Below are 12,756 nucleotides of genomic sequence, written 5' to 3'. Positions count from 1 at the left end.
AGAAAACTACTTCCCTGGTCGCAGTCCAGATAGTCCCAGCTTGCCAGAAGTTAGCGAAAGGAGATTTCTGAATCTCGTATGCAATCCATAAATAGAAAGAAAACCCCCTCATATATTAAGGTACATACATATTGCTTAAGCAGAGGTGGCAGCTCAAATTAGCACTGCCACCTTGCAGAAGTGATGGTTTGCGAAGTAATGCTGTTTTTCATTGATTTTAACTCACTTACTGAACCCTCAATGCAAGGGAACACTTGTCTGGCCCACTGGCCAAAGAAATGCCACCACTGTGCCTGCCTTCAGCCGACATCTCTGTTAAATGCATAAAGAGGAAAACAGTATAGAAGTACCTAAGAATTAAAGTTGATGCATCACTTTCCAACTTGAAATATTTCTCCAGCCTAGGCTACCTCTGAAGGGACTAGGGTGCGTCCTCAGGTCAAGTGTCTGAACTACATAACCTCCTAATCTACATATCTGATTTCTTTAACTGTAATGAATGAAAGTTGTGAAAACTTTCAGGGTCAGATTCCACAAGGAAATTATTTGCTCTTGCTTGTGCAAATAATTTCCTTGAAGTAAAGGAACAGGCTTGTTTCGCCATGTCATACCAACCATCACTTCATACTCTTTTGGGCAGTAATACATGTCATGCCAAACTTCAAGTTCAGTGCAGCCATCAGAGCCCTGGAACATATGTGCACCTGACTTCTGGTGTTGTGAAGGCTATGCCCACACAGAGCGTGTTATTTGGACCAGCCAATGTTTGCATATGCTACCCTACTTACAGTCCAGAACCCGGCATCTGTCCCTCATGTCAAGTCTTGATTACAGATATTGGGACATTGGCAGGTTTGGATGAGACACCCAATGCCAGCATAGCCTAGCTGACACTGGAAGTCAAGCACACACATGTTCCTGAGGCTCCAGCGGCTCCATCAAACTTGATGTGAAATGTGAAGCTGTCCTATGTGAGCAGTCCCAAGTTGTATTTAGAACACAGCTGGTAAGAAGAAATACTAATGCGAGCCGGGCAACATTAATCAGGGGGCATATTTGGCCAAAAGGGTTGCCAGTTTGCAATCCCTATTCCAGAAGTAACATTATAATAAATTAATGAATTGGTAAAGTAACATTAATAAATAACATTAAAGAAGTAACATCAATAAGTGATAAATTGAAATTTACCTGCATTAATATACTCTTTACGTATTTGCAGATTGCAGCAATTAGTCCAGCAGACATGTGTTATGAAGAGACATTGTCAACTCTGAGATATGCTGAGAGGTACATTATTTCACATCTTGTAAGACACATGATTGGACTGGAGTCCAAGCTGGGCAAGATACTGAATCATAAGTTGTAACTGTTTTGCACACGAGCTGTTCTATATAACACCTATCCATCCAGCTGTTACCTAAAAATATTCAGAGAGGCTCAGCTCAATATTAGAGTTTATGGGACGAGGTTGTGTACATCATTAAATCAGTTATACCCTTTTCGAAGCCAAGTTAAGTTTAACACAGAAGACACAAAGATAGATATACTAATGGTTTTTGTATAGGACTCACAGACACTAATATGTAATAAAGATGGAGAGTTGTAGCTGAAAATGGCTACAAATCTGGTAGATGATTTGATTTTTATTATTTATTGCATTTTTATAGTGCCAGAATATCTCTCTCTAGGGGATTAAGTAAAACAAACAAATGAATACTCACATGGATCCCAAGGCTGAAGGAACCCCTGTGATTTTATGGAGTCCCCAATCACTGGTTTTGGGTGTTGTTGTTTTAACTGTTGTGTCTTATCCCTCCACTCTCCAATCACTGCCATATTTTGCATCATCCTGCTTGTGATTAGCAGCAAGAGTTCTCTTCACAAAGCTCCCTCAGGACCTATGTATGGTGGAATCAATTGGTTGTCAAAGGGATTTATACTGAAGGGTCGTATTGGAGATTTACTGTTTGGCTGTACTAATGGACACCTGGGCTACTTGTTGTATGTCTCAGTAAGAAAGTAGGTCTAAAGTTTGCCCTGAAGTTGAGCCTCACCCTGCTAGGGCCACTTGTCACCATGAGTGTTGGAAGTTAAAGGACTTTGCGCTGTCTCTTGTCTCAGACAGTGGAGGACAGACTAGTGAGTCAGAGGGACAAGACATTGGTCATCCCTTCTCCACAGCTCTGACACTATCCCTTTGAAATGTAGATTGGTGCTCTTAGGGATGAACTTCCTTCCTCTGTCTCTTCCCTACCTGCCCTTCTACTTTGCAACATGGCAAGCTCCTCTCCCTGCACCATGTGTGCAGAGAAGATGCAGAATCCATCTGCATACAGCTAGATAGATAGATTAGAGATCCTAACTCCTCACTTTCCTATCTAGAATGGAGTTCCTTAATAAATGCCTTATATATTGATTTGAAACTATGAATTGGCTCCAAGTTACTTTACTCTCAGCATACACGCATGCCTAAGTAAATTCCGCTGTGTTGTGCCTCTGTGCACTCTGCTATAATGAGAAAGGGATTCTCTTACCACAGAGAATTTCCAACAATGATAGCAGTGGTGGGAAAGCAAGAACAGAACAGCAGTAATACATGAGAGGTTTGAAGGGTCCTGATGATAAAACTGTGTAGCCATATCCATGAGGTACAAAAGCCCTATTCAACTTGCAGAGGTTTAGATTTGCATTTTAAAACACTGCAACATCATGTTCTTGAAACTCCGCATCTTGAATCTTGGCAATCCCTTACTGCAACCCAAGGGAAATGAAATGCAGGGGGAAATCGGTTTTAAGGAGACCGGCACTATTTTCCTCACAGACTGGAGCAAAAACAAGCTGAGCTGGACGGTTTGGAACATCCTCCCCAAAGAGCTTCACCATGTTCCCTCCCTCAGTGTTTTTTAAAAACAATGTAAAATGCATCTTACTAAAGAGGCTTTAAAATGTCTTATCTGCTGGTAGATAAAAATCTGTCTAGTAGAGGGTTTTTTTTCCTCAGTTTTTAGCTTTTTATTAATAACTTTTAATTGAAACTTTTAAAATCTGTAATTTTAAATGTGGTTTTAGCCTGGTCATTTATCTTGTTTAGTTTGATTTTTTTTTTTTTAACTTTACATTATATCTATTTTATTAATGTGAGCTGTCCCGAGCAGTAGTGTACTGTAGGGGTGGGGTATAAATATTTGTAATAAATAATAATAATTAATAATCCTGCAAGGGGAAAGAAAGGTCTTCTGCAAAATCACCATACTGATGTAGTTATTGGTCTTCACAGTCCAAATTGGGAAGAACTTGAAAGTCTTGTTCTGTATGCTGTTTTGGATGTTCATCCTTCCTTCTGAGAAATGGTATAATAACTGGGCTTTTCCCTCTATCTTTATCTAAAAGAACAAAAAAGATAAAGAACAAAGCAGTGATAAATACAAGTCCAACAGCAAAACTGATCAAGGAGCTGAAGGCAGAAAATTGTAATCTGTTGTCCAGGTTGGCAGGCCTTGGGAACTCTGGTAAAACAGTGGCAGATGAAACAAGTATGTATTACTACTAAGGCAGAATGTCAAATGAATATTGACTGGATTGTAAGGTCTCATATTATAATTCTGTAATCTTTTCTGCTGTTTTCCTGTTTTGAGAGAGTGTGCAAGATATGGCCTGGATCCCTAATATGAACACAAAAGCTCTCCCACCATACCAAAGTGGGGTGGAGATTCCTGTCAATTCCCCTCTTCCAGCTGCAGTCCTGTGCATTATATCTCTCACCATTCTGAAGGGTCCCTGGAATTTCAAGCTTTGCAGGGGGCACAACGGACTGCAGTGAGAAGCTGGGAAAGCTCTATTACACAAGTTTGAGATCCAAGCCCTTATTGTTAAGGGGTAAATTAAAAGGAAAGCGTGAACAATATAAGAATATAGCTAAGCAAATGATGATATAATTTGCCATAGTAGCAGAAAATGTACAGGTAAGAGCTAGATAATTTCCTAGAAGAGGAAATACATTTCAAGCATAAAGTATGTAAGAATGTTTAATATATAAACAAGTTGTTCTAGTAAGAACTAATCAGCCTACTTTCCTTTCACTGTCTCTAAAACTGGACTAAATTTGGTTCAAATTGAGGTTCACAGGTTAGATCTCTTGTACCTCAAATGTTCATGCATCCACCATCTTGGATCGGGGTGGATGACATTATTACAAACTACACCATTGAGGTGTTCCTGTGTGTCACTCACTACAACTGTATCAAATTTGGTTCAAATCGGTTAGACAGTCCCCAAGTTAGTGCACTTGCACCTCAAAAGTTCACATCTATTATTTTGGATTGTGGTGGGTGACATCATCACAAACACCATTGGGACATCTCTATGTGTCCATACAACTGTAGCAAATTTGGTTCAAATTGGTTAAGCGGTTCACAAGTTAGCCTACCTGCGCCTCAAAAGTTTGTGTCCACCATCTTGGATTGGGGTGAATGACATCATCACAAACTATGCCATTGAGGTGTCCCTGTGTATCACTCACTGCAACTTAACCTAATTTGGTTTAAATAGGTTAGTCAGTCCCCAAATTAGCCTGCTTGCACCTTAGGTGTTCATACAGCCACCATCTTGAATTGGAGTGGATGACATCATCACACACCACGCCATTTGGGCATCCCTATGTGTCCCTGCAGCTGTAGCCAATTTGGTTCAAATCGGTTAAGTGGTTCACAAGTTAGCCCACTTGCACCTCAAAAGTTTTCATGTCCGCCATCTTAGATGGGAGTGGATGACATACTCACAAACTACACCATTGAGGGGTCCCTATGTCTCCCTACAACTGTCCCCGATTTGGTTCATATTGGTCCAGGTGTTGCGAAGTTGATGGGCACACACACACACACACACACAGAATGCCTGATGATCTCATAAGCCTACTGGAAAGTAGGCGAAAAATGCATTACATGTATCGGCAAAAGCACCACATTTCCCCTGGATTTGGGGTGTGGGGACAAGGTCCACATTCTCCTCAGTTTATATAATCCTCTCTGTCTTCCCCTTAAGGTTTATCCTTTTGTAACAGCATAAATATATTAACTACTTAATTTAACCAGACATCAAATCCTGGTTAATTGGGTTGGTTAACTCCAGTGAACATTGGTGATGATGTATTCCCTATAGGGTTGCCAACTCTGACTGAAGCTATCTGTAGATTCCCACCACCTTCCTAATATATTTCACACTAGACAATCATTAAAATTTCTAGGCAGGACTGTTTTTGATGGTCACCTAGAGACTGATGCCGATTCCTGGAGATTCCAGGCCAGTTCAGAGGGTGTGGGGGATGTGGATGTGTGTGACAATCTTTAACCATCATCAACAGACTACACCAGCCTAGGAAGCGGAGGATTCTACATGCTGGGAGTGAGACCTTCCCCAAGCCCATATGGCCTGTTGTTTACTTCAGTCTAGAAAGGGTGGATTGGGCAGGAACTCTCTCTACTTCTACAGAGAGTACAGGCCTTTTAAGCACTCTATTAAATACTTTGACCAAGTTACAACAGGGCAACATTTGCAATGCAGTCCCTATCTTGTAATAAATTGTTTAAATGTATTATACAGTAGAGCCAGCGTGGTGTAGTGGTTAGAGTGCTGGACTAGAACCAGGGAAACCAGATTTCAATTCCCCATTCAGCCATAAACTAGCTGGGTGACTCTGGGCCAGTCACTTCTCTCTCAGCCCAACCTACTTCACAGAGTTGTTGTTAGGAGAAACTTAAGTATGTAGTCTCCTTGGAGGAGGAGCAGGATATTAAAAATGTGTAAAAAAGAAAAGAAAGACATTCATAGGGAATAGGGATTGTAAGAAAGCCGTATAATTCTCCCAATTCAATCTTCTTTGTTCTCTTAACAACCAAACCACATTAACAAAAGACTAAAATTCCTATCTAGAAATATTTCACCAGTGCTTCAGAACATTTATTTCAGTCCCTGCATACATAAAATAATTTCTGTCTTAGATTTCTCAAATCTCAGACAGAGGTCTGAGAAAATGTGAAGGCTGTTCATGAATCTTTCTCATTTTCCCCAGAAGAACTTCGCTATTTGCTTGCTGAAAATGAACTGCGGATTCAAGCCATTCAAGCAACCTGGGAATATCGTTTGGAAGAAGCTCGGAAAGAATGGGAGCAGCAATACGCTGTAGTCACTCAGGTAGTTCTGAATGCTGGATGTCCATCTCCAACATGATTTGCTTGAGAAGCTCCCAGGTGGCATCTGATTGGTCACTTTGGAGCAGCGTTGGACTAAATGAACCTTTGGTCTGGTCCGACAAGGCAATTCCTAAATTCTTAATAGCTTTGAAATCTATCTCTAATCAGTATTTCTGCATGCCCTTCCCAGAGGCATACTGTGCAGGTGGAACTCCCATACAAGAGTTTCCCTATTAATTTCAATGGCAGGGGCAGCTCTGCACACAAAGGAATATTTGTGCAGAATTTCCTTCCCTGCTGAGTCAAATGAGAGCATTCTTGCCAATGGACAGGGCTCCCTGTGCATGTTGGACCTCTGCTCCTGTGTGAGAATCATTATGAGTAATGATATGAGTAATGGTTGCTTCTTACAAAATGCAACTGTGCTCCTCAGTAACAACCAACGTGTTACCCTGGAGAAGTATCACATATTCCTACATATAAAACATTGCACTCTGAGTACTGAGAAAATATGTTAATCTGTGCAATAGAAATGCAGTGCTAAAGGGGAATGTGAGGACTGAGTGCAACAAATGACAAACACATGCGCTTGTGTAGGGAATGGAGCATTTCAGATAAGCTTTGAAATATGAATGTTAGGTCTTGTATGAAGCCTTGTGTGTTCTTACGTTTTACTGAGTTGTTAAGTAACTAGCCTGGATTGCTCATCAGGTATAACACTGACACAATGACTAGTGGATACATGATAGCTAGATCCCTTTTTCAGGATCTTCTGGAAAGAAGATACATATATTGTTGGCTGTCATCTGAAGCAGAGTATTGAAATAAGGTTTAATTATTCCACAGGAGAGACGGATGATGGAAACATTTCCTTATCTTGTGAATATCAATGAAGACCCTCAGCTTTCAGGGGTTCTCAAATACTTCATTCAAGATGGTATTTGTGCTGTGTTGTGTGTTGCTCAACTGGGCACTCTTTTGTTGTGTTTTATTTATTACTATTTCGCTTTTACCATCAATAAAGGCAGGGACTTCTTAAGCAACATTAGTGTAATAAATGACATTCGGAGTAATGTAAGCAAAAAAATGTTCTGAGGAGCTCACAAGCTAAAAGCTTACATGTGGAAAGAGAACAGAAGAAGGGTGACAAGCAAAAATATTTATTTTTCAAATCCCCGCCTTTCATAAAGCATCTGAATGCGGCTTACAGAAGTTAAAATACAATAAAATTCCATAAATATCACATTTAAAATCAGTTAAACAATAAAGCCCATTAAAAACACCAAAAAACAAACACCATAAAAAAAAAAAAAAGACAACAGAAGCAGGAGAGCTGAGAGGCCCAGCAAACCCTAAGGGGTAAAATCCTGAACAAATAAAAAGTTATTTAGTGTTTTGTTAAGCAGCCACAGATGTCAAAGAGTGGACATCCACTAGGACAGCATTCCAGAGCCTGGGGGTAACCACAGAGAAGGCCCTGTTCCGCATGCATGACAATTTTGCCTCTCTCAACATTGGCACATAGAGCAAAGGGCCCATGATGAATTTGCTGGGTGGGCAGAAACCCTTGGGAGCAGGTGGTCCTTCAGGTATCTAGGGCCCAAACTGTTAAAGGCTTTAAAGACAATAACCAGCACCTTGAATTGAATCTGGAAACAAATTGTTAGCCAGTGCAGCTATTTCAAAACAGGTGTAATATAGGGATCTGCACAAAACTGGTTCACCCGTTTCGGTTCAGATTTGAACCGGGTTCAAACCAGGAGGGGGTGGTTCGGTTTTGGTTTTGTTCGAACCACCCCCTGGTTCGGTTCAGGTTCGGACCGGTTCAGACCAGTTTGGACACCCAAAAATTGGTAGGATGGTAGCTGGCACCCAGGAGTACCTGTCACCCAAACCCCAAAGCAATCGGACACTCGTACGATTTTTTTAATGAATTTTTGAAAATTATTTTTATTTTTTTCTCATAGGATATAATGGGACTAGAACCAGGCCATTATACCTTATTGTGGAGCACCCATGGGTGCCAACAACCACCCAAACCCTGAAGCAATAGGACAGTCCTATGATTTTTAATGAATATTTGAAATATTTTAATTATTTTTCTCATAGAGTATAATGGGACCGGAACCAGTCCATATCCCCTATTGTGGAGCACCTAGGGGCACAAAAGCAGGGTGGGTGGTAGACAGACAGGGGCGCCTACCACCCAAAAAACTCCAAGGCAATTGGACACTCCTCTGATTATTGGTGAATTGTTAAAGTATATTTTTGAATTCCTCATAGAGAATAATTAGGATTGCAGCAAATTATTATTATTATTATTATTTTATTTTACATTTATATCCCATTCTTCCTCCAAGGAGCCGAGAGCGGTGTACTACATACCTGAGTTTATCTTTCACAACAACCCTGTGAAGTAGGTTAGGCTGAGAGAGAGGTGACTGGCCCAGAGTCACCCAGCTAGTTTTATGGCTGAATGGGGATTTGAACTCGGGTCTCCCCGGTCCTAGTCCAGCACTCTAACCACTACATCACGCCCCGACGTGAAGCTATACATTTGTTGACACCTCCATGCTTCTTTATGGAGAAAAACCTTAAAGACGCGTAAACTTCAAAAATCACTTAAAAATCAGCCCTTTGCCCAATTCCTTTCAAATGATTCTGATAGCTTCCTTGCCCACCCTAGGAACTACCACCCACCACACTCCACTCTAAGACTCCCCTTTCCCCCCGACATGAAGCTATACATTTGCTGCAATCCTAATTATTCTCTATGAGGAATTCAAAAATATACTTTAACAATTCACCAATAATCAGAGGAGTGTCCAATTGCCTTGGGGTTTTTTGGATGGTAGGCGCCCCTGTCTGTCTACCACCCACCCTGCTTTTGTGCCCCTAGGTGCTCCACAATAGGGGATATGGACTGGTTTGGGTCCCATTACACTCTATGAGAAAAATAATTAAAAATATTTCAAATATTCATTAAAAATCATAGGACTGTCCTATTGCTTCAGGGTTTGGGTGGTTGTTGGCACCCATGGGTGCTCCACAATAAGGTATAATGGCCTGGTTCTAGTCCCATTATATCCTATGAGAAAAAAATAAAAATAATTTTCAAAAATTCATAAAAAAATCGTACGAATGTCTGATTGCTTTGGGGTTTGGGTGACAGGTACCCCTGGGTGCCAGCTACCATCCTACCAATTTTGGGGTGTCCAAACCAGTCCTAACCAGTTTGAATAGAACCACTCCCTGGTTCGGTTCGAATTCAAACCTGCAGCTTGAACCTGATGGCTGGTTCAGTTCGAATCCGAACTTCCGAACCACCCCGGTTCGGATTCTAACCGGTTCAGATTCAAACCAGTTCGCACATCCCTAGTGTAATATGCTCCAAGTAAGCAGTTCGAAAGAGAACTCTGGGAGCTTCATGCTGCATCAACTGAAGTTTTCAAATATTCTTCAAGGGCAGCCCCACGAAAAGTGCACTGCCATCATCCAGCCACAATGTGACTAAGGCATGGGTAACCATAGCCAGAATTGCCTTCTCAAGAAAGGGCCACAGCTGGTGCACTAGCCGAAGCTCTGCAAATGCACCCTTGGCCTCTGCCTCCACCTGAGTATCCAAAAACAGAGCCGGGTCCAGCAACACCCCCAAGCTGCACACTTGTTCTTTCAAGGGGAGTACAACTCAATATGCACATTCAACTACGTATGCTTAATCGTATAAATTATTCTGGCAGAATAACCAGGTATAACTTATTTTCCATGGTCTAAAGTTAGGCATGCTAATAGTTTTTTACCTTAAGACAGCAAAGGCCATTTTCACAAGCAAATCTAATTGATTCTCTATTGCATTTCCCATGTCTGTAAAATGAATGAAAAAGCAATATTGATCAGCATTTACATTCAGTTTAAACATTATTTTCCACTCTAAGTCTGACATCAAGCATTCCAGGCACTCTTATAAGTCATCTGTGAAAATGACCTAAGGCTCATTCAAGTCAATGAGCACTTTTAACTGTAAAGTAGGAAATGTACAATTATATACCAAGATTATTTTCCCCTTAGGAACCCAAAATTGTCATTGTCTTAGAATTTGATGGAGAAACTACATTTACATACTTCTAAGTATCAAAACAAACAAATATTGGTGTGACAAGGAGTAGGTGTTGTCCAATAATACTCCAGTGCAGCTAGAGTTTTTGTTAAAGAACCTCGAAGCTCTAAACTGCTTTTTAAAGCACTCTGAGTATAGAAAGATGCCTGGTAGTTTGGTGCTAGGAGATCCTGTGCTGCAAATGAAGGACAAATCTTCATAAAATGTTTTTCCAGATACTGAATGAGATGAGTCAACCTATCTGATTTCTCTAAGTTGGACAACACTTCTGCTAATCACCCCTTGCTAGTAGTCCACAGCCTGGGAGGAGTCTGGGGTCAGTGCAGGTACTATGAGGAAGACACCAGCAGATGGTGGAAAGATATTTCCGTTGTTAGCTTAGCTATGTCTGCAGTCTTTCAAAACAAAACAAACAAACAAATAAAACAAAGAAGTTTAACAAAAGATAATTTTCTTTCAGGTTCTTCTGAAGTTGGTCAGTCATCCTCAAATGCAATAAGCCTTAGAGGTTTAGGGTAAGCATTTGCATTCATTGTTTCTGTTCCAGGGAAATATGCATAGGCTATGTGGCAATATATGGCTCTGTATACTGGAAGCCATCACAGTCACATTTTGGGGTATGTTTGGTTTGTATTGCTTCTATCAAATTTGCCTTGAACCATCTGCTGCTTCCTGGCTTCATGATACATCAGTCCTGATTGCTAGGCAGGGAAGTGAGCATGTGAAGTAAGCTTGAATCCAGTCAAAAAGCCCAGAGATCTCCTTATCTCTGCTCATTACCGTATTTTATGGACTATAAGATGCTACAGACAAGACGCACCTTAATTTTAATCCAGTTTTTCAGAGTTTTAACATATTAAACTGTTATCAAAACTGTACCAAAAAGTCCTGCTAGCTCCAGGAAAGGACTCTCAGCCTTGCTTCAGTTTGTTCTCCTTTCTTCTTGCTTCAGATAAGTCCTCTTTCAATTGCTCCTACTCCTTGTTTTCTCTTCAACCTCGCTTCTGACCCTATTTAAAAAAACCACCTCTTTCGTTTTTTGAGCTTTCCTTCTCCTCACTAGAATGCACATACTTGGGGTGGGCGGGCAGGGGTCATATGAACTTCCAGAGGAGGGAACAGCCACCACTTCGGCTCTCCTACTTCTTTGCACTTTCTTCAGCTGAACATGTTTGCAGAAAATAAAACGGGAGGAAGAGCTGATAACGATGGTGTTGCTGGTGGTGATGTAAAACTTGCATGATCCTCGGAGGCCACCGGCTCGTCGGGGGAGGAGGAGGAGTCCACAGCCCAAGCAGCAGAGGGTGAGCTGGAGCGGAGAGTGAGCTGGAGCGGCAGTCCCCAGGCGGCACGGGGTTAAAAGAGGGTCGCCCCCAACCCCCTGCTTTAACATCGGTACAGGCTGTGCTGGGGGATAGGCCCCCCTCCCCGAACCTGTTGGGCAGTTACGAGTATAAGACGCACCTGAATTTTGGTGAATATTTTTCAAGGAAAAAAGTTCATCTTATAGTCCATAAAATATGGTATATAATAATTTTTTTCCATCTATATCGGTCTGTGCGAGTTCCACCTACAGCAGCTGGCAATGGCTCTCCAAGGTCTTAGGTAAAGGTCTTTTCCTATCCTTAACAGCCTCAAACTGGACATGTTACAGATTTAATTTGGGGCCTTCTGCATACAAAGCATAGCTCTACAACTGAGCTTTGGGCCCTCCCCACTGATTTCTCATTCTTATTCCAAAGAATGGCTTATCAGTGTCTTATTTATATAGTCTTACTACTCCTTTCCTTCTGTATATGTAGTCAATTTAAAATAAGTTTTTCATCATAGGTAGGTTCAGGAAGAATCTTTATGATGGGCTTGAACTGCTTGCCTTGATCTCTTTCAGTATTTTGGATAAACATGCAACATTCACAAATGTTGATGGCAAAGTCACAATAAGTCTCCGGGATAAGTGTAAAGTCATTGTTAACGGTGTGCCCATTGTTGTGAAAACTAAACTGCAGCATCTGGTGAGTTCTTTATTAAGTTTGCACAGTACTCCAAAGTATAGCATGCTTTCCAACTTTGTCGTTTACAGTAATCTAGTTAAATTTTAGATTTAGAGACAGTGACTTTCCTAATGCCGTCCAGGAGGGACCACAGCAGAAGGATCCAGGTTCAATCTCTGGCATCTCCAGGAAGCAGGACTGAAGCTAGGGATTAGCCAAGTCAGGGCTTAGTTGTGGACCCACAGTAGACCCCCAAGGTCCATGTGGAGGATGGCAAGAGCAAGGCCCATGCACTGAGGGGGAGAAAAAGCAGCCTCTGCTCCTCCCTATGGGTGAATGACAGGGTGTGTGTGGATGTAGCAGTAGCTTCTCCTCCTCCTCCTCCCACCCTCTGAGATTGAGGAGGAAGAGCTGCTGCCTCCATATCCCACCACCCCTATTTGCTGAGGGGGAGGTTGGA

The 12,756-nt window shown here is 41.5% G+C and overlaps 1 protein-coding gene across 9 annotated transcripts in view; it reads left to right on the top strand.

Annotated features, from left to right (window-relative positions):
* LOC128347545 (kinesin-like protein KIF28) overlaps positions 1-12,756 on the top strand; it is a 53,188-nt gene that overhangs the window by 20,242 nt on the left and 20,190 nt on the right. For all 9 annotated transcript variants that reach the window (XR_008317592.1, XM_053302498.1, XM_053302514.1 and 6 more), the window contains 6 exons: positions 1,220-1,287; positions 3,391-3,533; positions 6,068-6,189; positions 7,035-7,125; positions 10,766-10,820; positions 12,194-12,317. Coding sequence is in view for 8 of the 9 variants with exons in the window: in XM_053302498.1 (XP_053158473.1) it covers positions 1,220-1,287; positions 3,391-3,533; positions 6,068-6,189; positions 7,035-7,125; positions 10,766-10,820; positions 12,194-12,317 (603 nt within the window). In the remaining variant the exon portion in view is untranslated. The remainder of the gene's footprint in view (positions 1-1,219; positions 1,288-3,390; positions 3,534-6,067; positions 6,190-7,034; positions 7,126-10,765; positions 10,821-12,193; positions 12,318-12,756) is intronic.

This window comes from Hemicordylus capensis, chromosome 1, assembly GCF_027244095.1.
Source record: "Hemicordylus capensis ecotype Gifberg chromosome 1, rHemCap1.1.pri, whole genome shotgun sequence".
NCBI classification, from domain to species: Eukaryota; Metazoa; Chordata; class Lepidosauria; order Squamata; family Cordylidae; genus Hemicordylus; species Hemicordylus capensis.
Note: the sequence above shows the minus strand (reverse complement) of the source record. Positions and strands in the feature narration are given on the sequence as shown.